The sequence below is a fragment of the Rhinolophus hipposideros genome, assembly GCF_964194185.1.
Source record: "Rhinolophus hipposideros genome assembly, chromosome: 14".
NCBI classification, from domain to species: domain Eukaryota; kingdom Metazoa; phylum Chordata; class Mammalia; order Chiroptera; family Rhinolophidae; genus Rhinolophus; species Rhinolophus hipposideros.
In genome coordinates this window covers 48,229,465-48,255,776 of record NC_138060.1, presented here as the reverse complement: position 1 = coordinate 48,255,776, position 26,312 = coordinate 48,229,465, and the positions used below count along the sequence as shown (strand labels likewise).

The following is a 26,312-nucleotide window of genomic DNA, read 5'->3' as shown; positions in this document are numbered from 1 at the left end:
TTTTTAGTGACTCACTGGGGCAATACTTAAATTTCATATGTCTGAAACATAAGCTTCCTAATTTTCAGTATTATAAAATTAAATTGTAGCCAATGTTACTTCGAAGCTCATTAGAAATGATATATTCCTGAGCCACATTGTCAGATTATTCTTAATAATAAGAAAGATGTTGACTGTTGACTGATCAAATAGTTCATGAAAGAGGAGATCCTCCTGAAGGCAAGGGGGCCACTTGGTTGAGTTGCATCTTGTCTTTCTCACTAAGAATGTCTCAAAGGATGTGCCTTACAGTAGCACCGATAACAGTTAGTGACAGCCAAATGCTTTTAAGAAACTCAACAAAAGTTTTCTGTTGAGAAGCTTTCCTATGAATGGTGACCATAAGGTTAGATGCATTGAACTCATGGCCAATAGCACTACAAGTCATGTCTGAACAAAGCTTATCTCTATTTGTTTCTCCAGAAGGCACATCATCGATTTCTTGCACTTAGGAACCATAGACAGCACTACAGCATTATAATTGGGAGCCATCTAAAACAGGGGATTCACTAGCAAAAAGCACCAAAATGTGAAAAATGTGGTCCTAAATTACAGTATGAGAGCTGAAACAAGAAGGCAGAGTATCATATGTTCAACCTCAATGGGGCATGTGCATGTGTTCAGTGACTCAAATTTTTCACTTCTCTGCACATCTGCAAATGACTATGAAAGCAGTTTGAGTATTGATTCTGGATTCCAAATAAATTATAGACAGTAGGTAAATTTTCCATTATGGAGCCCACAAATAATGAGCATCAACTGTATCTTTTTTCAAATTGATAATTTCGTGAGTCTGAGGCTTTCAGCAAACAAAAATAAATTTTACAAATGGCACTGATACCACTATTTGTAAGGATTCTAAAAATTCCTAACATAGAAGAATTTGGTAACATCAGCCTTGAAATAGATTAGGATGTGGTAGCTTAAAAACTATTTACATTCAGCACTATGGAGCCATAGTAGATGTAAAAAATTCCTGTTTCCCGAGTCTTTGTTAAGTCCAGTAAGTTTCCAATTGTGGCATTAGAATGCTCCTTCTGTCAAAGAGAACTGCTTTGAAGGATACTGGAAAGTACTTGAGCATGGGGAGTACTTTTCATAGCCATGCAGGTTGCATAAGAACCTTTGGTTTCCAAAATTAATTGACATTATTTGCCAGAAAAGATAGGTTACTAATTCATCTTTTTTATCTTTAAAAACACCAACCATGTACTTTATCAGTTTTCAATAGTAGCTCAACTAAATCTTATCCTTGATATCAAGCAATACTTCTTGTTTTCTTTCAATCGTCCTTTTTTCCTTTTTCTTTCTTCTTCTCCATCCAAATCCCTCTCTCCTAACCAGTTTGTGGCTTCTATGATTATATGAACTTCAAGAGAAAATTGTCTAGGAATTTGAAAATCACCCAGTCTTTCAGTGCTAAATAATGTTTTTTGATTTGGAATGTGATCTTGTAAAAACATTAATAAAATATGGATCAAAGTTAAAATACTTTAATTTTTACTTGTTTACAATACGTTTTGTAAAAAGAAGTTAAAAACAGCTTGAAAATTGTGTCGGCAGCAAACTGTCTTTTAAATACATGTATCATTAAAAAGAATTCCCGTTAGGAAAATGAATAGACTTGGCATAAACTGAGAAAACATGGAATTAAACACCTGAGCCATAAAGAACACAGAGGTAAGCTGGATTTCAGTTTCAAAAGTGTTGATGATGTTATGACAGTTACTATAGGTGAGCAATTATAGTTTGCCAGGCACAGTGCTTAGTAATTTACCTTCAACATCTCATTTACTCCTTCCAATTACTAAATATACACTTTGGCCATTCTCATTCTACTGATGAGGAAAAAAAAAATTAAAGACTGAAAAATTTGCTCAGTGTTGTCATTCAGTTTGGAAGCTGTGGATGTGTAGTGGTTATGAGAGTTTGCCCTCATCATCACTAAAGTAAAGTGCCTTCTAAATTATGAAGCAAAGCAAACAGATGTTGACTCCCACAATTCCTTCCAACTTAGAGAGAATTATTATTCTCAATGGGTACATTGGAGAAGGACTCGAGATTTATTAAATAACACCCCAAAGCTCAAGTGGCTTCTCTAAACATTATTCTCTCTGTGCCACTCAGCACCCAAGGGCATCTGCCCTCTATCCGCCACCTGACAAGGTAGAGCTTTTCAACTTTGAGGAGAATTTCTGGTTTATAAACTCATATACATCAACTTCTCAGGTACCTACCCTGAAAAACAAACACACAAACACACACACAATTAATGCTTAGCAACAAGGTTAATGTGAACTGGTGTTCTTATGGCTGCTGTTTTTTTTGTTGCTATTTTTATTATTATTATTTTAGCTTTGGTTTTCTTTCACTGTTGTGTCAGTGTAAAGCTAGTTACAGACAGTGCTTTTATTTCTACAATGCTAAATTATATTCTATTCCACTTTTAATCTCCTACTTTACCGACAGAGATGATCTTTGTCATTTTAGAGTCCAAGGAGGTAGGGAATCTGTGTGTTTACGTCATCTCCGTAGCATGCAGTCCCTTGCCTCACACATAGTAGACACTCAACAAGTGTTTACTGACTGACTGAATACTTTTGCTTAACCTGCTTCTTCAATATTGCCTTAAAAAAAAAAAAAAAAAAGAAAAATCTTCCAAACAGAATTCTCTCAAAAGAACATTTCTTCAAAAAGTAGTCAAATACTGAGAAAGTAAGAAAGTGGATCTGAAGCATAGGGAGATTAGAAAGGGTTCTCACTGTGTATGTTTATACCCGACATACATTCAGGGCAGGGATCAGACCTGTACCTCATTGCATCCTCAGGAAGCAGCATGAAGTATCAGTCACGGAAGGAACAAATGCTTCATGATAACAAGAGACTGATAATGATGGTCATGAAAACACAGTTGAAATTGATAAGTATGATGCCAAATCTGTGTGTATTCACCTTTACTCAAAAAAACCACAAACAAACTGAAAACAAAATCCAACAAAATTTAGGACATGTCCCTTAAAGAAAATGTTTACTCATCTAGAATTGAAACATAGGATGAATCAATATTGTATTGATTATGGCTATCTGCCTGCTCAGAATCTAAAAAGACATCTTTGTCTCAATCATAAATGGAATTAGTCAGAATAAATAATTACTCCTATGCCTTGAGGCACAACAGGGAGGACACTTGGGTGTTTGGAATCAGGATTTTCAACTTAGCTTGCACTTGACTATGTACTTCATAATAGCATAGGGAATCCCATTCTCCCACCTGACCTCTGCAGGTCTTCATTCACTTACTGGTACCGAAGATAGTTTTGTTAATAGTAGCTCTGAATGGACAAAGGTTATAAAACTTTACAGCACAGGGGAAGTTTTCATCCATCACTGAAAATAAGTTGATTTCAGGTCTGAAAATAGACATATTATCTAGGTTATAGGTCATAACAGATCACGTAGCTTAAGTTACTTGTGATAAAACCGATAGCCTAAGCTGTCAGCTCACTAATAGTGGATGTTGTGAGTGCATCAGTGGGATCTAGTAATTTACAAAAATAAAGAACACTCGATTAGTTTATTCCATCCCTTAAAGGTTTTTAAACTAACATGTCCCAGCAGAGCCATAGCATTTTATTATGCTAAGTGGCACCCATGACATTTGGTTTGTGTGAATGGCACCTCCTGGTATTATGCCGTGTATATACTGTGCTTCTATACCCAGGTGCCCATGTCTTGGGCAACTAAAAATGCATTTAAATAAAAGGTATTTGGGAAATCATATATCATCATATCTCATCCAAAAGTTGTTCTTTAATTGGGAATAGGTAAGGAATTGCCCTCCTTAGTATTTCTGGAATGCATCCCCCCAAAACACTGACTTGCTTTTCTCTTCAATATAACCTATAAACTATTCTTGGGAACCTGAGTGTTGATGTTAACAATATTATATTAGTTCCATTAGTTCATTTTCATATCTAGACTGTGAACAAAATCTTGTTAAATAATTGCATAGTAAGAAAAAAAATCTTCAGAGCATCAAATAAAGAGAAAATATTTGTTATTGTTCATTGCTTTTCAATTGACTCTAGCAGAGAGAACTGTAAATAAGATAGAGGCAAGAAATGCCATTTTATTGATTTCAGTGTTTGTAACAAAATCTTGGCATATTTTTTCATTAGACATCTGATAACTTTGTTGGGTTACTTCTGGTTCATTTGCCATGTCTCTTGTTTGTGTCTGTGGCCAACATATTATTTCTTGGAAGTACAATTCCCAAAGCAATTGTTATCACTGACATTTAATGACTCAATTAATATAGGGCTCTAGCAGAGCCTTTTTAAGCTAGATTAGTGAAAGCAGTGAAAAATGTTTTGTGTATAATATTTGCACTATTTAAGAATAATATCCCAGCATGAAAATTTGGCGAAATAGCACCATCTTCTGTGATTTCAAACTTACCATTTACTGATATTGAAAATTCTGAAGGAAACCCAAAGACTAGTCACAGCAAAAGTGAACATAATGGAATTTTAATTTTTGAGTGATTCTCATCATCATAGTAGAAAAATCCATCCTTGGATTTGATCCAATTATCTTTACAACACAGTGGAATGTTTCTTGGTCAGCTGTTATTATTTGAGGTATAGAGTCCAAACAAATTTGGTGGCATTTTGTTAGTCATTGGAAATCCATTCTTTGGATATGTAGGAAGAAGCAACAGGAGTTCCTCTTCATGTTGCTGATATATTTCTGGACTGCTTTTATGCATTCCTGATTCCAGAGCAGTCCTTTGGGGAAGCACTAACAAGACCAATTTTGACAACATATTGCCTCAAGTAAAAACTGAGAATATAGCCTCAGATGGAATCGAATATCTGGCCAATGCAATGCCATGAGAATCATAGTGATGATAAAGTGAGACCATTGCTGAACTAGGAGTAACATTAAAACATTTTTCAACTAGTATGGGATAAGCGCTAGCCAATCAGAATCTAAACACTACAGTAGGATCCTGGGGAACTCCTGCTGTGTCCGCCAGCACCCCATTCTTGCTGGATCATGAGAGGTCTTGAAGGAGGCACGAGAGTGGCAGTGGGGTTGCACTGATAAACCAGTGCCAGTAGTTATGTACCAAATGATACAGATATATTTTAATGTTTTAACAAGCTGTATGGCTCTTCTGCATATGGAAGCTGACTCTCCACCTCTCCTTGGCTCGAGCTTCTGTAGAACAGTTCTCAATGTGTGGTCTAATGACACTTAAGGGTTTCTGAGATCCTTTTGGGAAATCCAGAGGTCCTCCCCTTTTAAATGGCATGTCTATGTGAAGCTGGACTTTCTTCATATGCTTAAATCGAACAGCGTTCGACAGCAGATCAAATACTGAAGTAGATGCAAATCTGGTCATCTTTTACTAAGTCAGATGATAAAGTGATTTGCATAAGTGTAAAACAATGCTATTCTTCTCAAAAGTATAATACTTGTCTTTGCTTTGAAAAATATAGTATTTTCCATAAAAATACACTATTTTTGTTAACATGTGGTGGGTTTATTGTTTTCCTAATGAACTGATAAATAATAATTTTTAAGAGCACAAAGGGACAGAGACCAAAGGGATTCAGAACTGCTGTATTAAGAAACAAAATGATAAGAATGATAGAGCACCAGGAAAGAGAGGCCTAATAGCGTCAATCCCTGATCATTCTTCTCACAGTTCTGGTTGTCATTTGAGAATTAGTTAATAACATTAAAATATCCCTGTGTTTTTCACTCAGGCAAAAAAATCGTATCTACCAGCATACATTTGTACTTCAAAACCTCACTAATTTACACTAATTTATGGGTATACAGTTTTCGGTATTAATTTTTTTTTGGTAAAGAAACACATGTAGCCAAATTATGGTAAAAGAACTATTATCAAAATGCCACCAAGAAGAAAACAGCTTTAAATTAAATTTTAAATTAAAATTTTAATTAGCCTATCAATTGTCATGTTTAAGGTAGCTTGTAATCCACTGGTTTTGTATTTTCAGCATTTCATCAGAAATCCTTTTCACATTGTCATTTTTATCTGATTTTCAAGAAAGGGGAAAGGTAATTATCAGCCTCAATCTGTGCTATTATCTCAAATTCTGAAGGAGCAAAATCTAATTTATCTTTCATTTTATTTAAGACAACAATGATTGAAAGCTTTCCCATTCTTTTATGCAGTTGACTCTTAAACTACACAGGGGTTGAGGTGCTAAATCCCAAGCAGTCAAAAATTCACATATAATGTTTGACTCCCCCAAAACTTACCTGGGTATCCACGGGATATTAGTTCCATGACCCCTCCGCCCCTCCCCTCAGCCCCAGATACCAAAATCCACAGATGCTCAAAACCCTTATATAAAATGGCATCGAAAATACATACACTTGATCCTCCACATCTGTGGAGTCCAACTGTGGATCAAAAAATACTGTTTTTCATTGGTGGTTGGTTGGTTGAATTTGTGGATGGGAAGCATAGGTATATGGAGAGCCGACTATATATTTATTGAAAAAAAAATGCATACAAGTGGACTTGTGCAGTTCAAACCCGTGTTGTTTAAGAGTCAACTGTATGACAAGGCAAACGAGTAAAACAATTATCCAAAATGATCTCCTTATAAGTTGAGATGTCAAAAGGCTTGAGGTAAGTGAAAAACACAACGATTCATCAGAAATGGACTTCAAGGGAAGTTGCAAGTCTCAATCTTAACACTGGATGAAAGAAGGGGACACAAAATTTCCCCTAAGGATCTGACCCACAACCCCTGCTTTGGTTAGAGTTTCAATTCATGCAATCAGTGTGGTTATAGACCTTGCAGAAAATGTAGGTAGTACCCCCAGGTGACTAACAGTAGCGAAAGTAAATTATCTTGTAATAATGCCATTGATTATATGAGGAGAATGAATTCCAGAACTGTTAAAATGTGGGAAAACAACAACAAAATGTGTATCTTAGAAACAATTAAATGCAATAATTAGAATTTACTGGCATATAACATGAATTAAATATTACTTACATAAGATTAATTTACATTATGTCATACTTTATCATCTATGCTAATATACTTTAATTTACTCTAGCAAGTACAATGCAAGGGGAAATAGAAGTGAAAAACATATGATGATAACACAAAGTTATCCAGTCTTCTTGGTGTGTCTACTTCTAAGGTCACAATAAAGTTGTAAAAATTAATGTGCTCATCTCAAGACCAAGAGATTTGAGAAGCGTATTTTTAGTGCACATCATTCATTTTCCTGATTTCTTTTCTCTGACTATGTCTACACACACTATATTTTTATTGGTCACAGATAAATTTATTAAGGCCCCTTGATTTTCATACTTCAACAGGAAAATCTATAGCTCTTCAAAAGCAACTTGAAAACAAAGAGTAAGAATATACTTTTAAAATCTACATTTAAATTATAAGGTGTTCTGGGCCCTAAACTTGACTCCACAATGTTTCCATGACAATAACACATATGTTCTTTCTTTATCATGCTCTAAACCCAAAGACCTAGACTCTGTTAACAGTAGCAGGGTGGCAGTTCTAACTCTACATTTGTTTTATGTTTATTGGTTTGATTTCTAAGAAATGTAGCCTCAGGTGAGATGCTGTGCTGCAACTGGCATCTATTTTGTGAATGTAATATCACAGGTTCTTAAGAAGACAAGAACCGACATTTCAGTCACTGGTGCTAAATTACCTAATCCAGTCTTGAGACTTTTGGGTAATGGTCTGTGATCCATTAATCTCTCTAATTAGTGGGCATTTGACCCAGACAAATTTAAAAGATCAAACGAGTCTTTCTGGTCTCTGGATGTTTGGTATGGGACCAATGTGATAATGAGTGCTATCAGAAATCAGCTGTTTTCTGGGGGCATTAAAACAACCCGATGATCACTAAACTGCAAGTTAAAAAAACATAGGTCGTTCCCTTCCCTCTTCCTCTTTTGCACATAACATAAACTGCCTTTCTAAAGTTAAGACTATTGAAACTCTTGCCCCTTTTTTATTAGCTTCAAGCACTTAATGGTGAGGCTCTTTTTCATGTCTTAAGGTAATGAGTTACAGTACTTGAACACAACTATATTCTTTAAGATGGGTTTTGAGACCTGCATGGAAATACTCAAAACAGACAACAGTCTTAGAGACTGAAAAACAGCTGAAGGTTTTACTGAGAAAAATTCCACCCTCCTTTCTTTCCTTACAACTGTTCTCTCAGTGCTGAAAGTATAAAATGCCACATCAAGTAGGATGCCTCTCAAATGATAAATGGACAAAGTAGATGCTTTGAATAGAAATACTAAATAAAGCTCTTCTGTTGAAATTATGGCCTTGGTACAAAATGGCATTTATTCAAGTCATTCAAACAACTTCATTCCATTTCACAAAGAATAAAAAGACCTTTTAGAAGTCCAGACACCTTTTCTTTGTCTTCTTACAATAAAAATAACCAAAAGAAATCCATTCCAAGGGGCATTGTATCCTTAAGCTTGTTTTTTCCACCATTTTGTGTCAGGAAGGTAAATGAATAATTACGTTACATGCTTTTCTCCTTGTTGTCAAAAAGAAAACCCTATGGGTATCAATTTTTTTTTCTCCTTGACCAACAGAAAATGTCCTATTTTATATTGATATATACATATATAAAACAGTCAACACATTTATGAATATATGGGCATATGCATAAATACACATACATGTGCATATAGAACATCTCAATGGTAGAATGAAATACATCTAAATTTTTGTTTGCTTTTTTCAAAACACAAACATTCAACTTTCACTATTTATTTTATCGAAAATATTTCCTTAAGTAGTCATACCTCTTTTATAACTATTGTACAATTACAGATCAATTCTTTGTAAGTCTTTCTGTGAGGGCCTATCAGGTTCAAGTTTGGTTAAAGACAGAAGACTTAGTGTAGTGCAAAACTGAGGTCATTTTGGATGTCGTATCCTCCTCCTCAATTGATTTTATCATGAGCACATTAATATAGGCCTGCTCATTTTCCCCATTTGAAGCCATTTGGTTTTCCATAAGACCCAATTTCATAATGGCCCCAAGTGTCTGTCTTGCTGCCCTTCTGAGGGATGTTTGCTGCCAAGATTCTGAATACAAGTCAGTCAGGACTCACCTCTCCTTCCCTGGGCCAAGGCCTTCCATTCTGGGTGTATTTGCTTTGATTCTGTCTCTTCTTTTGTCCTCCATCAGCGAATTTGCACAGTAAAGGCTCACTAGGGGCTGGGAAGATAAGAAACCAATTCTACATTAGCAAATCCCTCTTAAAAATAAGTGATTATTTGAGTCACAGTAGGGCTTTGTAATGCATATCTTTTGAAGTAGTCTTGCTTCTGGAGAGATATTTGGCCCCCTTTTAGTCTCAACTCTGTTGGCTGCGGTTCTAACTGGGCTTCAAAAAAGTACTGGCAGACCATAAAAGCATATAACACATATTGTTGAAAAAATAATCAGTGGAAGCCAAATGTGAACTTGCCTTAGAAGTAAAGAGGCAAGTATCGACCCCTTCTAGTTACATTAGAAACATATTCATAACAAGTATTTGTGCTTGGATAAATATTTCTCCCTCAAATCAACTGTTTTCATAGTAGAAACTGTAGGATTCTATTTTGGAAAGAGATACTTAGGGGCTTCTTTCTACAAAGGGAGCTATTTTACTAATTGCAACTAAATTAGCTATTTGTTCTCATTATCCTCTGCAATTTCATAAAGGCTAGAAATTAATTGCTGACTCCAATTTCCCAGTAAAACTAGTCAGAATCCCAGGGGACTAATTATTTAATATTAAGTGAACCCACATGATAAAATATAGCCAAAGGGTATGGTCCTAGCAAAAGAATTGTGGACTGGGGTGAAATATGGTGGTGCTGGGTAACTTATGTAAACTTATTTCCTACGAAAAAGTGACTCAAACTAAAGTATGACAGAACTTTTCTTCCAACAATGACATTGCGAAATGACAATCTGTTTAAAGTATAAGAACAAAGATTATCCTTTAAGAATTGACACCCTCTCCACAACCCTACTTGATTTGAAAGAACTGCTACTTGTTATTACTACACACATATATTTAAAACAGATTAAGGGAATGGGTTTGAAAACCGCCACATTGGCCTAACAAATTCGATCGATGTATTAACAAGGCTGAAAGGCTTTTTTTGTTAGTTTATTGTCTCGAATAAACCAAATATTAATTTGTAAGTTTATAGTCTGAAAACCAAAATGGAGCCCTTCCTCCCCCCATACCCTAGGAAAAAATGTGTTCTGCTGAAAATTTATTGTATCAGTGGTCTTAATTCTTTACCCTTCCCTGTATTCTTTCCTTTTTTCATGTAGTATTGTTAACCCCTCTCATTCTGACTCTTGGTCTGACCCCATGTGAATTGCTTTGTCTAATGAGATATTAGCAAATACGACATAAGTAGATGCTTGAAATGTTTTTAAGCACTGGGGTTTGCTCCTTTTGCTTCTCTGCATGGCTATGTGAATGTGCTCAGCCTAGCCTGCAGGAGGATGAGATACAAACGTGGATGAGTCATCCCTACCATCCCAGCCAAGGCCAAAGTAGATTATCCAATGACCAGCCCCTACCCAGACACTTGAGTGAGCTCATCTAAAATCAGCTGGGGTACATAGAAAATGTGCAATTGATCACAGAAAAATGGATAAACCCAGGTGACATCAGGCAAAGCCATCTCACAATGTGTGAACTAAATAAATTTTTATTGTTTCATGGCCTAAGATTTAGTAATTGTTATATAGTGTTATTATCTTAATAGATAATCCCAACACCCATTCCTCCCCATTCTCATTCCTAGCTAGGTTTAGTGCATTTACTAATTTGGTTGAATCAAAAAAAAAATATATATATATATATATTATGGAATCCATCACATTAGAACTATTCTAAATTCTTTTCTAGATGAAAAACCAAAAGGGGAAATGCAATCACTGGACCCCAACATTCTATGCATAAGAAAATTTCCCGTGATATTTAAAGTGCGTGTGTGTGTATGTGTGTGTGTGTGTGTGTGTGTATATATATATATATATACATATATATATATATATACATATATATAAAATCATTCCTCACTATAGAATATTTTCTTCCTTGACATTGTAGATTCAAGGTTCATCCATTCATTCAAATGAGCCAGTCATGTTAACATGTGAGTTTATCACTGGCAGTAGCACCAAATATGGAAATATCTTAATTCCCCGCTATAAAGAATTGTAGATTCTACCTTTTATGCCTCTTGTAAAATGACTTCCATTAGTCACACTTTCTACTGTCTGAAGTAGGCTTTTCTTTATTGTCTCCTAAAACAGATTATTTTAGTGCACATAGCATACTAGTTTCAGTAATATATACACTATGACAGTGGCTCCTCTTTAGGACATTCATATTCCTGTAGGCTTTAACACAAACTTTGGGTGCAATCAATTATTAGGAGGAGTAGTCTGCTGCCTGGGTTTGAGGACTGGCTCACTGACTCACTAGTTACAAGACAGTGACAAAGTCATTTTAAGTGTTTTAAGATACTTAAAACAAAACAAAACAAAAAAACAAACAGCATTTCTGTGATTCATTTTCCTTGTGTTTAAGATGGAGATGATAATGTTACCTGCCTCAAAAACTGACATTGGGATTAAATGAATTGATGCATGGTGAGGTCCTAAAACATTGTATGGTACATACACAAATACTAACTCCACATCAGCTACAACTACCATTATCTCTTTAGCGTCTCTCATTAGCCACTGCCAGTCATCAGTTGTGAAGCCTAATGACTTGTCAGAGTCAGAGTTCACAGTGTTTAATCAAGTGGGCTTCATTTTCATAAACTCTGTTCCATTTTAACTTCATGGTGGTTTGGCTACGGAACTTGTGACTGTACTCCAAGAATGACAAAAAGAAGTTTTGCTCATGGAGAGGATCTGGGTTTCCAAAATGGTTCTTGCTGACTACAGGTTGTCATTGGACCATCTGGCCACTACATCGTAGGTCCCCCTCCTGAGCCATTACCAACGTTTGGCTTTCATTATCCCCTGAGAATGATGCAGGTCATCTTACTGTTATGTGTGATAACATGCAATTACCTAAGATGAATGTAACCTTTTCCTGTTTTGTTTTGTTTTTCTCAATTATTATTAATATATATTTTTTGTCACTCAATTGCAAGAGTTCTAATGGTAGTTTAAATCCATTAACGCTGTATTCTACTACGAGGGAAAGTATTGTGCCATCCACACAACAATAGATTTTATTGAGTTTTTCCCTTCCCCAGAAGCTATGTTAAAGTGTTAAACAATAAATGTTCTAGAGTCAGGTTCCAGGAAATTTTTCTTTGTTGAAGAGGTAGTTTCTACCTTTAGTTTGCTCTCCCTAAGACAATTACGTATTTGTATTTGCATACCTAACAATGCAGGGATTTCCCAATTCTTAGTTTAAATATATGTATTAAATACATATATTATATATATACATATTAAATACATATTAAATATATATAATAAATATATGTATATAGCATGCATTTACGTAAACAAGGGAATTGATATATAATGGGGGTGCCAAAAAATGTATATACATACCTTATACTCATCTTTGGTTATCAGTATATACTGAGTATCACAGTTTTAATATAGTTTTTTTCCTTTCTAAATTTGTGTATACATTTTTTTTTGGCACCTGCTATATATGTGTGTATATGTATATACACAAATATTTATTATTTATTTGTTTATCATATGTATACACACACACATACATATTTATTTTAAAGTTTTCTATGAAACCTTGGAAGCTATAGAATTAGGAGGACAGCATTGACAGGAAAAGTAAAGGCCCCAAACAAATTGTTAACCTTAGGATTTCTTCTACCCACTGGTATCAAAAAATTTTGTAAAAGCATCCTTGCGACAAAATTACCAAATAACAAATGCTAGCTTGCTAAGGATAAAATATAGATCAACTATAAGATTCTGGATTTTAAATCTACCTTCAAGGCTTCCATTATTGAAAAGATAACTTTCAAAAAATTATTTTTACCACTAAGAAACTTAAAAAGTCATGGAGTGAGATTTTCTTTCAACGAAGATTTTCTTTCAACGTGAACTGTGTTTGTGTCTCAGAAGTCTCATATCTTAGCCACCCTGATATTCAGGGAACTTCAGAAGCCGCCATTAAGCTATGGATATTGACAATGACTTATTTATATTTACTGTTGTTGCTAAGTAGAAACAAGTGCTGTTACTTTACTAATTTGAAGATGATTATAATGGAGAAAAGATAGGACCACAATATATTACTAAATGAATTAAAAAATAAAACCCCAGAAACAAATTTTCAAACATGTCATTGAAAAAAGACAGACGTATTCATAATATTATCTTTGAATTCCAGGAGCATCATTTTGATTGTTGGTTTCACAAGGTAGTATATTTATTTCATTGAAAGTGGAAGAAAAAACATTAGTAAATTAGGTGAGTTAAAATTTATATAATCTTCTAGTGATTAGATGATTTCTAAGTACCATAAGATAAAGTTCAAACACCTTGATTAGAAGATAAGAATTTGGCCTCTTAATCTTATCTTTTATCATACCTTCCTCCTGCCTGGAATTTCCTTTCCCATCATTCCACTACCCGCGCCCCCACACACACCGTCCACCTGGCAAACTACTAATCAACCTTCAGAATGTAGCTCAAATGTCATGCACGTTCTTTGGGAAGCCTTTGACTTCACTTCAGAGTAGTGAAATTTCCTAGTGCTTACTTGGCAGACGTTCATAGGTTGAATGCTGTTTTTGTTTGTATGAAGTCCTTAGACAGTAGCGATTAATTTCCAGGCTTGAAGGTGGAAAGTGATTATAGCAGAGAACAGGGTGAAGTTTATATGTAGCTATGTGTGCGTATTGTTAATTGCATTTTCCACATAGGTATACATAATGCTCAAAAGTAACGCTATTCAAACTGAGTCCAAGGACCAGCAGCACTGGGAGCCCATTAGAAATACAGAATCTTGGGCCCTTCCCTAGACTTACTGAATCAAAATCTGCATTTGAACCAGATCTCCAGGTAGCTAGTGTCACACTAAAGTTTGAGAAACATGACTGGTCCTTAACAGAAGAAGGACTACATTTTAATGTTAAACATGAATCCTCCGAGTAATGAGATAATTTCAGTAGCACAGAAATATTGTATTGTCTACAATTTCCTTATTGCCGCATTATGGTGCCAATTAATTCTGTTTAGTCTCTTTTAACAGTAGTTAAAAAAGAGACTAAATGAAAAAGACGCATTTGTGGAAGTGAGATGCAGTTAAAAGCCACAGATTGTAATGTGCTAGAAGATATTATGGTCTATCATGTAAATGGGGAGTATTTAAAATATAATTATAACAATGTGTTGCAATAAAGTTGCATGGTAATTATGAAGGAGTAATTACTGTTTGCTTGCTTAGTGGAGTATTCATACTCTTCCAAACTTAGTATTACATGTGAAACATCCAATGCACAAACTGATAAGATAGTATAATGATTGCAGGACTTGCTGTTTGACGCAAACGTACAAACAAAAATCAACAATAAATATTTTGCTTAGCAAAATTAATGTAAAATATATATATTTTTTGATTTGCTACTAAAAATAACATATCTTCCATTTTATGAACCATTAAGAATGTTCTCTGACATTATATTCTACAAGTAGATATTGACATTGATTTTAGCTAATGTCTACAGATTGCAGAATTCCTTTAAAGAAGTTGAACATTTCCCATTTTTATCAGTGAATTTAAAAAATTCTATTTATATTGGATTGTGGTGATGGTTTTAAAATATATCTCTTTATTATCATAGCATACAGGTCTGGTGGTTTAAATATTAAATTAAAAAGTTTCTCACGTCAGATAAATTATAAACCTTATTTCAGAAAAAAAAGGAATAAAGGTGGTTTGGAAGGAGCTGGTTGGAGAAGATAATGACAACAAAAGCAGGTGAGCTTATAACATCTCAGAGTCATAAGATAAAGGAATTTAAAAAAAAGAATTTCAAGAACTGTAAGTTAAAATGTGATAACATTTTTATCTGGGAACTACCTTTTTATGTACATGTGAATTAGTTTTCAATTAAAAAAATAAAACAAGCTTTAAAAACCCTCAAACTATTTTTGTGCTATTTAGAACGACTTGAATGGTGAAAATCTTTATACTAATGATTAAAAGCTGACAACGAATTGAAGGATGTTAATCAAACTCAGAAATATCTTAACAAATTCATTCAGTTTTTTAAAATAACTCAAATCTCTTCAGTATATGATATATATTACATAACCGTGGCCTTTGCACCTGGCAAAATGGTCATAGTCCAGAGGGGGAGAAAGACAAGTAAAAGGCACTCTAATGATGCTATCGTAGAGACACAAATAGATATTTTAGGAGCACAGAATGGATGTCAACTTCTGGCACTATAGTCATAGAAAATCTTCCAGTTTAGAAATCATGTCCAATACTGCACAGAGTTTTCAAACTTCACAGTTTACATGCATAGCTCCCCTGCCCCCTGTACCATCTGCCAGATCACGAATGAGCCCATGAAAGATTGATATCAAGTGTTATTTGGTCTGACTAAAAAACAGGCTTTCATCACATGTTTGCTGAATGAAAATATGAATGAATGAGATGGACACAATGATAGGATTTAGTTGAAATACTTTTAGAATACCTGGTGCCATACACAACTGAAGTTGAAAAGTGGCAGCTTTACAACAATAGATTTGAACTCCTTTTAGCACTTGTAACAGTTTGCCACAATCCTTAAACTTCCTGCTGTCTTATGCCAACAGGCATTACTTATTTTCTTTCATATGCAGACTGAAGTAGTCTGTATTGATTTGATATAAAGAATGCCAATGTAAAAAGTCAATATAAGCATATGTCTTGCTAATTTTATGCTAGAACCATGTCCTTATTTTCCCAGACTTATTCCAAATACTCTTTTCTGTTACATCCAAGAAAGTTTGCAGACAAAGTCCCTGATTTATCTGCAAATGATTTGTTATGTTCTCTTCCACATAAACCCTATACATGATAAACTTCTTATGCATATATACAGAGGGGTGCCAAAATAAAGTATATACATTTAAAAATAATATCTTAAAATGTGTACACATTTTTTGGCACCCCCGCAGTATATGTGTATGTGAATATGTGTGTGATATCTTTATCTATCTATCTATCTATCTATCTATCTATCTATCTATCTATCTATCTATCTCTATCTATCTATCTATCTATCTATCTATCTATCTATCTATCTATCTATCTATCTATCAATCTATCTATCATCTATCATTTATCTTGCCATGTATCTTCCTAGATGTAGAGCTAATACCATTTAGTCCCAAATTTAAACCAGAATTTCATGGCAAATGTTACTTGAAAGTTACAACACAAAATTCTATTTTGGAGTTAGAAAACCTTTTGCACATGGTAAAGTGAGCTATTTGATTACATTCCCTTTCAATTTCTAGAGACCTCTTTACCATTTAATTATGTTTTGTATGCTATAATAATTGAGGTGTAGTTATTCGAGTAGTTCTTAGTTATAATCAACTTCCAGCCTGGAAGGTATATATATATATATATATATATATATATATATATATATATAGCCTCTGTGTCATGTGATCCTAAAATTTATTTAATTCAAACCCTTCTTTTTGTCAATAAGGAGAATAAAAGTGAAATGAATTCCCAGCTAAATTGTGGTTGCTAGTGGCACTCTCATTCTGAGAACCGTATTCTCTGAATTTCTCTCTCCATCCACTTACTTTCTACCTTCTTTATCATCAGAGGTAAACGGAAATGAATTTTAAACAGTTTTTGGGATCGACTTCATGATTTTGAGATGGAAGAAAAAAATTGAGTATTCATTAAGATATGATTGCAGTGGTTGTCTACCCACAGATTAGAATTCGAACTGAAAACTAAACAACCAATGGGATCTCCAAAGTTGATTTCTGTTGCCACTCTAATAATAGTTTGTTTTAACAGAATAGACAAATTATATGGGTTATATTTACAACTGTCAGACACATGTTGACCCCTGTCATTTAGGCCAAAACGAGCAAAGGAATGTAAACCCAAAGTGTGGAAATAAATAAAAAGTTAATAACAGATTTCAAAGAAAGTATAATTTGCACGTACATTCCCAGTTTTAACCCCCAGTAATGGATTCATGCTTATATTTAGTTTCAAATATAATTCCCTACCAGGGGCAACAGCCTTATAGAAAAGGAAGACGACCCGCACTGATAATAAAAGCAGAGGACAGCTGTTTGCCTAGACACTTGATGGAGAAAACCACATTTTGATAAATCCTATTATGATCTAAGTAATTATCTCAAACTCATTTTCCTGTTTTAAGCATTAAAACAGCATATTTCTTCTGTTAATCCGTCTCTGATAATTCTTTTTATTTAGGAAAAGATTATTAAAAAAATAAAATCCAAACTACATAAGGGGGATAACATTAACAGGGAAAACTAATGTTTCAAGTAGATGGCACACAAAGTATGTATTGAAGGTTAAATTTGTTTCATTTTATAGGGAAATATGACTGAAAAGTTATTTGTGCTGAATGAATACATATTTGGACACAAAGAAAGTGGAAAGTACCAGCAGTTCCAAGAAGCATCAACTGACTTACCTACAACTGACTTACATACCCAGCTACAAATTGGGGCACCTTGTGTGGTTGGAAGACAAGACATAAAGAAAAAGCCTTCTAAGATAAAGTCTTTAAAAATAAGAGAATTGTATTCATTGACCATTGTTTAGTCTTGAGTCATTCCTCCCTCCTCTGTATTTCAGCACGGTGCTTGACTTTGATGGAGTTCTCTGTATACTGCATGGGATGTTTATAGATTACTATATATTCTGTGTAACATGGCACATTTTATTTTAAAAAGGTACAAAGAAGAAAAAAACAGCTATGCTCGTATAATGCAGATACCCCTTTGCTATTAAAAATAAATAAATATATGGAAGCAGGACATGTATAATGTTAGTAAATTCAAACTACACAAGGGATAAAAATAAAAAAAAAAATACATAAGAACTCTTTTCGACTGACCCCTCCCTTTTCTTATAATCCCTTCCAGGGAAATGCATAAATACTGGGGGTGCCATACACATTTTAAGAGATGTTATCTACATACTATTTTTCGAAGTTGAATTGAATTATGTTAGCAATGTGTAGTATGACATATGCTCAAAGATGGCTTTAATCAAATGAATGCCAGCATCATTCATTGTATTACAATTTTAAGACAGTTTTTTCCTCTCTTAAAATTTGTACACTTTTCTTTGGCACCCTCTGTATATATATATCTACTAATCCATTTATCATTTTTTTTTTTAATTCCAAAAGGGGCACTATTGCTTAGCGGGTTGGTTTTGTTCTTTGTTTAGCTTAATTCTGTGAAGAGCTTTCCATATTACCACATATCACCCTTTTGAAATGCTGCTCAATATCATAGCATAATTATAATGCACTATCATTTATAAATGTCTATCAGTAAGGGACCAGCTAAACCTTATTAAATTTCCATAATACATTTTCATGTTCTCCACTATGATGAGAATTTGATTTAATTGAAGTCAGGTGCTGGGTCATATTCACCTTTGTGTAGCACCCGCCCCGTGGCTTCACAAAGTGACTGAGGGTTAATGCACATTTCATTATCTGTTGATCAAATTACTAAACTAATGAAGGAAGATAGACAAAATAACTTAAGATTCCTTATATTAATTAAATTTTAAAGGATTGAAGAGTGAGGGCACAACCTTTACCTCTTTTAAGAGAGTACAGAGTCCCATAATTTCCATATTTAACTATAACTAGCCAGCATATTTGAGAAAAGAAAAAAAAAACAAAAAACAAACAAACAAACAAACTAAAAAAGAATTCCAAGTCCTAATTCCATGTGTATCTCTGATTTCATGTGGGACTCATGTTAACTGTCCCATGTAAAAACAAATGAAGAGGAAAAGGAACATGAATCTTTTAATGAAAAACATCAGGATTCTTCCCTAGTATTATGGTCCTCAACCAAGGAAGAAAACACACATGCACCCCCAAACTGAACTCAAACTCAGGTCAAGAAAACATCTCTCAATTTCCCACATGCTGTTCCTAAGCATATATTTCCTGTGCTACAGGCAAAAAGAATTCCCAAAATGCAGTGAACTGAGTTAGTAGAAATAAATATCATTCCAATTTCAAAGTGAAATCTGTATGTTACACTGTAGGTATCAGTTAACAAAGCTAGATGCATTAGCAGGGATGAGAAACTCACCTTGAGTGGGTGGAGCATTTACAGGGACAGTGGCTTGGAGTGATCTTTTTCTAATTCAAGAGCCAAGGTATTGAAATTGTGATTATTTGACCAGTGCTTCATGTACCCTGAATCACTTACTCATCAATGATAAATAGATTTAACCCAGATACTAGAAACTGGGTTTTTCAAAGAGATGTTAAAGAGCATATGTGCTATAAAGATCTATGGATGAATTAATCTGAGTCATAGAAAAATAAATAGCTTTGTAGCCCCACGTATGGAGGAGTTTAGTGTAAAACCAATGCACACAAATGGCTCTAACATGAAATATCCATTTGTTCTTGTTATAGAAACAAAGGGATAAAACAGCTTAGGGATAGATTACTTCAGGGGAATGTTTGAGTAACTGTCCCAAATCCATTTTTCTTAGGTACCAATTTTCCCATCGGGATTGAATATTAATTGTATTTTATATTGATTCTAATTGCCTATAGATCTTCCTAAAATGCAAACTGTATCATGTGAATTTCCTGCATGTTCATTTATGGGATAAAATTCAAGCTCCTTAGCACGAAACACCATCCGATATCAGCTTAAATATGCACATTTCCATTTCCACTTATAGGACTACTCAAAATGGGTAGACCATTCACACCTTCCAATCTGCTTCTACTGCTCTTTCTATCTGGACTGGCTTCTTTCTTTTCCAAGTTAATCACTTTCATAGAATCTTGCTTGATTCTTTCCCCATCCCTTAAGTTCTTATAAAAAGAACTTACCATTAATTTATTTTTAACACCTTCATTTATTTATCCACCCTTGCCTGAAATTTATTCAAAATTAATTTGAAACATAGTTCTATCAACTAAGTATCATACTACCCAAGAAAGCTTTAAGCAGTGAATTAAAATGAATACAGGCATACCCCTTAAAGAATTTCCTTTCTAAACAAGTAATTAAACAAGTAATAAAAGAAATCACAAATCATTTTCAATCTCTTTATTTATGCATCTACCATGATGACATCTAACTTGGCACGTGTAAAACACCTCAGCTCACTCATGTTTATATGACTCTCTACTAATTCAAAAGCCTCTTGAATGTAGGACTTCTCTGTATGATTCATCTTTGTATCCCCAAAGCGTAATGTAGTTCCTGGAATCTAGTAGATCACACACAAAATTTTAGCAAACTCGTCTATTTCTTTATTCCCCTTAGAGCAGAAGACACTGAAAATTGTCCCATGGCTGATAATAGCAGAGCACACTGAAAAAATGCCCCTTCTGCACCCACTCAGCTGAATAAGCCAAGACTGCACTCTAACCCAGCCATGTTTTCCAATATTTATGCATGAAGAGAATCTTTACATTTCATGATAATTCATTTAATATTTAGTAAGTCTGTACAGAAGGGTTTCTTCTTTAAAGTAAGCACAGGACACCTTTTCCCTCTCTCCGAAGGAGTATTGCAAATGTGTCTAGTCACATCTTGGATGTACTCTAAGTAATTGCAGTGTGGCAACATGTTCATTTTTACTTAAATTAAACAAAACCAAAGCGGTAAGGATTTTGTAGTGAATACGACATGTATTTCCTGGGCATGATGATTAGACCTAAAACATGCTGAAGCAGTCACCAACCAGGAATGTAGAAAAGCTTTCCTGAAAGGAATAAGTCATGTTTGACATAGTTCTCACAAACTGAGTTTAGTAAAAGGTATGATCATAGGCTCCTTTTACTCGTAATGGATTTTATTTTCATATCTCAATTTTACCATGTATTTATTCATTGTGCAACTTTGGACCAGCCACTTAAAATACCTGGAACTTACTTATAAATCGTGGTTGTCCTCTAACTCACAGGATCATATGGCTTTACTCTGAGCACTAAACCCAAACCTGGGATATAGTAACATATAGTAAATGTCTGGTGAATGAATGATTAGGCGTAATTATGTGACCATTATGTAATAATATAGGCCAGAGAATAGCTTTTATGAGGCATGCAGCACACAAAACAAATGTTAGGCATTAATATTGTTGGGGCACATATAAAAAGTATGACTTTTACAGCCATTTTCCTGGAGCCATGCCTCTTTTATTCTCACCATAGGAATTGTGTAGTCAATTGCAAATAGACCTAAAACTCTGCTGTCATCACAGTGATGAATATCAGAAGTGATGAGAGTGCAAAGGTTCTATTTTATACTATAAAACTTAAAGTGGTAAGAGGAGAGCGTCCTTTTTACAAGGATTATGATCTGTTTTACCAGGGTCAACTTTGTAAAATGACCTAAATATACTACATCACTATAAAACATGGCTTTGTTTTACTCTTGTAGAAATAGCCTATGAGAGACCCTGTCAAATTTGCCAGATAATATAAAGGACAAAGTACTATCATTCTCTACTTTTTCCATTTGGGAGGCTCTTAAAGAAAGTTAGCTAACCTCAGACCGACATCTGTCTTCCTCTCTCTATGAGAATGAAATGAAACGATCTCCTTACTGGACGTATCACACTGTAAACTTTGGTTAAATCTGAGGCCTTCAAAGGAGGAGAGAGGAGGTTTTCTGAAAGGGGATCATATCTAAAATCGATCATGTGGTTCCTCATATGGGAAGTTGGTTCTGAGAAGGCCGGTCTTAGATGGTCAGGAGGAAAAAACCCTGCCTTTCTCCCCCCAAAAATATAACGAAAACAAACAAATCAGAATATTCTCATGGTTGGCAGATATAAAAATGGAAACAAAGCAAATGGCAATTTAAGATTTGCTATAAATTGTAAGTTTTAAAGAACAGATGAACTTTTTTTAAGGCAGATTGTATAGTTACCAATTTGGAAATGAAGCCTCTAATGTGTTTGGCACTGTGCTAGATGCTTTAGTGTACTACTACATTTATTCCTCAAAACAACCCGATTTTGAGTTGAAAACCATTTTGAGATGGAAAACTAAAGATCAGAGCATTTGGGTGAATTAGGCAAGTATACACAGATAATCAATGTCGGAACCAGGATTTAATCCCAGGTCTTTGATATTCTACAGTTTATTCCATATTACTTCCTGTATCATATTGCCCCCTTCTTCTTCTTTCTTATCACAATTATCACAATCATGAATGATTATAGCCTTTTCTCAACAGTAGGAGGAAAACATTAAGAACATTCATTCAACAATTATTTACTGAGCACTTACTATGTGCCAGGCATTATTCTAGACCCTGCAGACTTAGACTAGTGAAGGAAATAAAGTCCCTGATGTTCACAGACATTATTTTATAATTAAGAGAGACAGCCAATCAATAAACAAATACGTAAGTATTACTTCATTTCCAATAAATGCTGAGAAAAGATAGTCAAAGCAATGTAAGGTGCAGAGAGTGATAGGGGAGGTAGTGATATTTTAGATACAGAAATATGGAAAGATCTAGACAAAGATCTAAAGGAAAGGAAGGAGTAAGTTTTGGAGATATGTGGAAGGAAAGTATTCCAGGGAAAGACACAGAAATGCCCGGAGGTTAGTGCGTACTTAGGTTTTTGGAAGAATGGCAATGAAGTGTGGGACTTGAGTTGAGGAAGGAGGAGGGTGATGTGAGAGGAGATCAGAGAGCTCCTAGGATTCCGATGCTGACACCTTTTGTGCCAGAGTAAAAGGGAATTTGGTATCTCAAGTGGTTACCAGGGTCATAGCAAGATACCCACAGGGACAAGATCCATCTCATGAGAAGAGAACCAAGTTTCAAGGTATAGCTGTTCTGCTGCACCTAAAGATTTGGATTTTATTTCTTTGGAAAGATAGCAAATCCCACAATGGAATAAATATTTTCATATTTACATGTGAGTGATGGAGCAAAGCTTATCTCAGGACACTGATTCTAAGAATCAATGAAAGTCATCTTTATTCCATCTAGCTCCCAATTATCTGGTGACAATGGGGAGTAGGATGGAAATATCCTTCAATTAGGCTCACAGGAGTTGAGGAAGTAGAGATAATACAATCTCAAAGGAATCAGCGTCTCAATGGAAGAGAAAATGGCAGTGGAAACATTAGAAGACAGCTTCCTTTGTAGGTATTCACTCTTGTACCTTCAGTAACATTAACCAAGAAAGTAGAGCAAATGTTTTGTCACTGATTATGTTACTCTAATAAAGCTGGCTTACTTCATGGTCTAGTCTCAGCATGGAATCAAATGCAAAGAAAAACAATAAGAAACATAAAGGGAAAAAAAAAAGCAGTTCAAATCCACCCGACTAACTTAAAATAGCAAGGAGATCCCATCAATAAGTCCCCCTTTCTCTTTCTTTTCACTTTCTTTGAATATCCCATTTGCCCCAGATCTTTCTCACTCTTCACAGACTCCTGTCTTTTTTCCTCCTCCCCTTATTATTTAGAGTCTAATCTTACCTTTTGCTAGTACTTTTTCTAAAAGAGAATGTTGCCAGTCTGTCCCAGCTCTTTCCACATTTGCAGCCCTGCCCACCCACTATCTTTATCAGGGAAAAAAAGACAACACATGTATAAAATATTCTTTGGGAAGTAGAGAAGGAATAAAGGCTATGCATACTCTGGCCCTCATATATAATTTTTCCTCTAACAGAATGGGTATATTTACGGATAACCTCTCTAGTCTGAGCTGCTACTTCTAAATCCTTAAATTAAATGGAGTGAAGGAATTTTAAATAGGTGAAATTCACCCTAACTCAGCATTGTTAATTACAATGGTCATCAAAATATACATGAAGTATAAATTGCTTCCTGCTTTACATTTTTTTATGTAAATGCAGAGTCTTTGTTGGTGTTGGCTGTTTTTGTTCTCTTAATATCATTGGAACGGCCCAAATTTTTTGATAATGGAGCAGTTACAGGTTAACATCTGGATTTGAAAGAGAATTTTCAGCATCACCTGGTTAACTCAAATGCTGTGATAAAACAATTCTTTAATTGGCCTGCTTTTAAATGCGAAATACACACACAGACACATACACATTCTTTTAGTGGCAGGGGTGTAAGGAATTCTAGGAGCTGTGTGTGTGTGTGTGTGTGTGTGTGTGTGTGTGTGTGTGTGCAGATATTAGGCTAGTACAAAAGTAGTTGCAGTTTAAAAGGCTAAAACAAAAGTAGCAAAAACAGCAATTACTTTTGCACCAACCTAATATATGTGTGGAAGAGAACAGGGGTATATCAGTATTATTTCTCTTCTATTTAGATCTCTATTGTTAGATAAAAAGATGTCAAATGTCTCTAAAAGGCTGCAAATATATTGCCAAAGACAAAAATATCTTTTGTGATTTTTCTGATCAAATAAAAATGATTTCAATTACACTCCAAGGAGTAAGTTTCATCATGCACAGTGTGCAATTGAACAATGTCCTAGAATTGTAACATTTTCCCCTTTAGTTTCCACTTAGGTTTTAGATTGTCTCCATATATTTCTGAACCTGACTTATTAATGGTATAAAACTTCTCAAAAGTTTGTTCAAAAACAAAACAAACAAACCCAAACAGCTCAATCATCCCATTATGCCTACTTTCATTTACTTATTTAAAACAACACCACCAACAACAAAAATCTTCTCTTTAAGAAAAATTTCAAACACCCACAGAAATAAAGAGAATAGTAAAATTAATCCCCATATTCTTTTCACTCAGTTTCAACAGTTATCCATAGTATCCTGATATGGTTTTATTTGACATTCCCGCCATTTTTTTAGCTGACGTATTTTTAGGCAATACATAGACTATAAAAATATTTTCACATAAAAGCCCTAGATTATTCTCTAGGTCCCTGGACTTTTCTTGGACTTTCCAAATTCAAGTTTTTCTGGAACCTACAGTTATCCCTGAACAAGATCTAAAGTATATTATAACTATACGCATAAGCTTTAAGTGAAAGAAAAGACAAAATAGAGACTTCTGGGCTGCTATTAAATATGAGCTAGAGCACAGTAGGGCTTCACAGGAACAATGGCGTAGTTCATAAGGTATAGGCATATGGAGAAAAGTAACTATGGCATATTGGAGAAAGATCCTGTGAATGCCTTCCCGACAGTCTGTCCAGATGCTCTGGCTGTCTGCTGTGTAAGACCCCGTAGCTGCCTTTGGAGAGAAAGACTGCTAAGAGCTGTCCTCTCCATCCTTAAACGGCCATCAGCGACTGAGAAACAATATTTAGCTCCTTCATTCACAGACGTAGGGAGACATCGCAGAAAAACGCGAACAAAGATTTATCTCTGTTTTGTATTGAGAGCAGGTGTCCTGACTCTACAATGGGAAAGCCATATCCCGGGATGCGGATTCACAGTGTTTTATTTAAAACATAAAGCCAGAGTGGTGCAGATTTATGCCCTTTACTGGACTTAAAATTGCTAGTCTGATTGCCTCATGAGAAAAAGAAATTTAAATGAGTCACTGATACCCCACTTTACTCGCATTATGGCACTGGTCCAAGGCTTAATATAGAAAATGATAGATGTTGGCCCAGGGTAATTTTAATCTCTGCCCATAATAACAGGCCTTTAGCTGCCAACGGCAAGGGCTGTGTGTGCTTAAATTGGAACTCTGACCCTGACATCCAAAGTCATAACTAGTAAGTACAAAGAAAGATTCCAAAACTTGCAGGAGTTACATATAAACAAACATGAATCAGATTATTTATCCACACAACGTGTATCTTGTACAACATTATATCTTAGATCAGGAACGGTAGGCCCTCTTGCTCAGTATAAACTATTTAATTGGACACTACTGAAAAAATAAAAGGCTTGTTTAATTCATAATTTTAAATGGCTTCATCCATTTACCGCTCAAAAACAGGCTTTCCCAAGATTGTGTCAGGGAAGAAGGTCCCTGAAATAACAAATGCATTTACCCCAA

General features: G+C 34.8%; 1 protein-coding gene across 17 annotated transcripts in view; it reads right to left on the bottom strand.

Annotated features, from left to right (window-relative positions):
* The window catches only part of RBMS3 (RNA binding motif single stranded interacting protein 3), a gene marked incomplete at its 3' end in the record, with an annotated part of 1,241,782 nt that overhangs the window by 121,095 nt on the left and 1,094,375 nt on the right, over window positions 1-26,312 (bottom strand). For all 17 annotated transcript variants that reach the window (XM_081071716.1, XM_081071717.1, XM_081071703.1 and 14 more), the window contains one exon: window positions 9,209-9,315. In XM_081071716.1, the coding sequence (XP_080927842.1) occupies window positions 9,209-9,315 (107 nt within the window). The remainder of the gene's footprint in view (window positions 1-9,208; window positions 9,316-26,312) is intronic.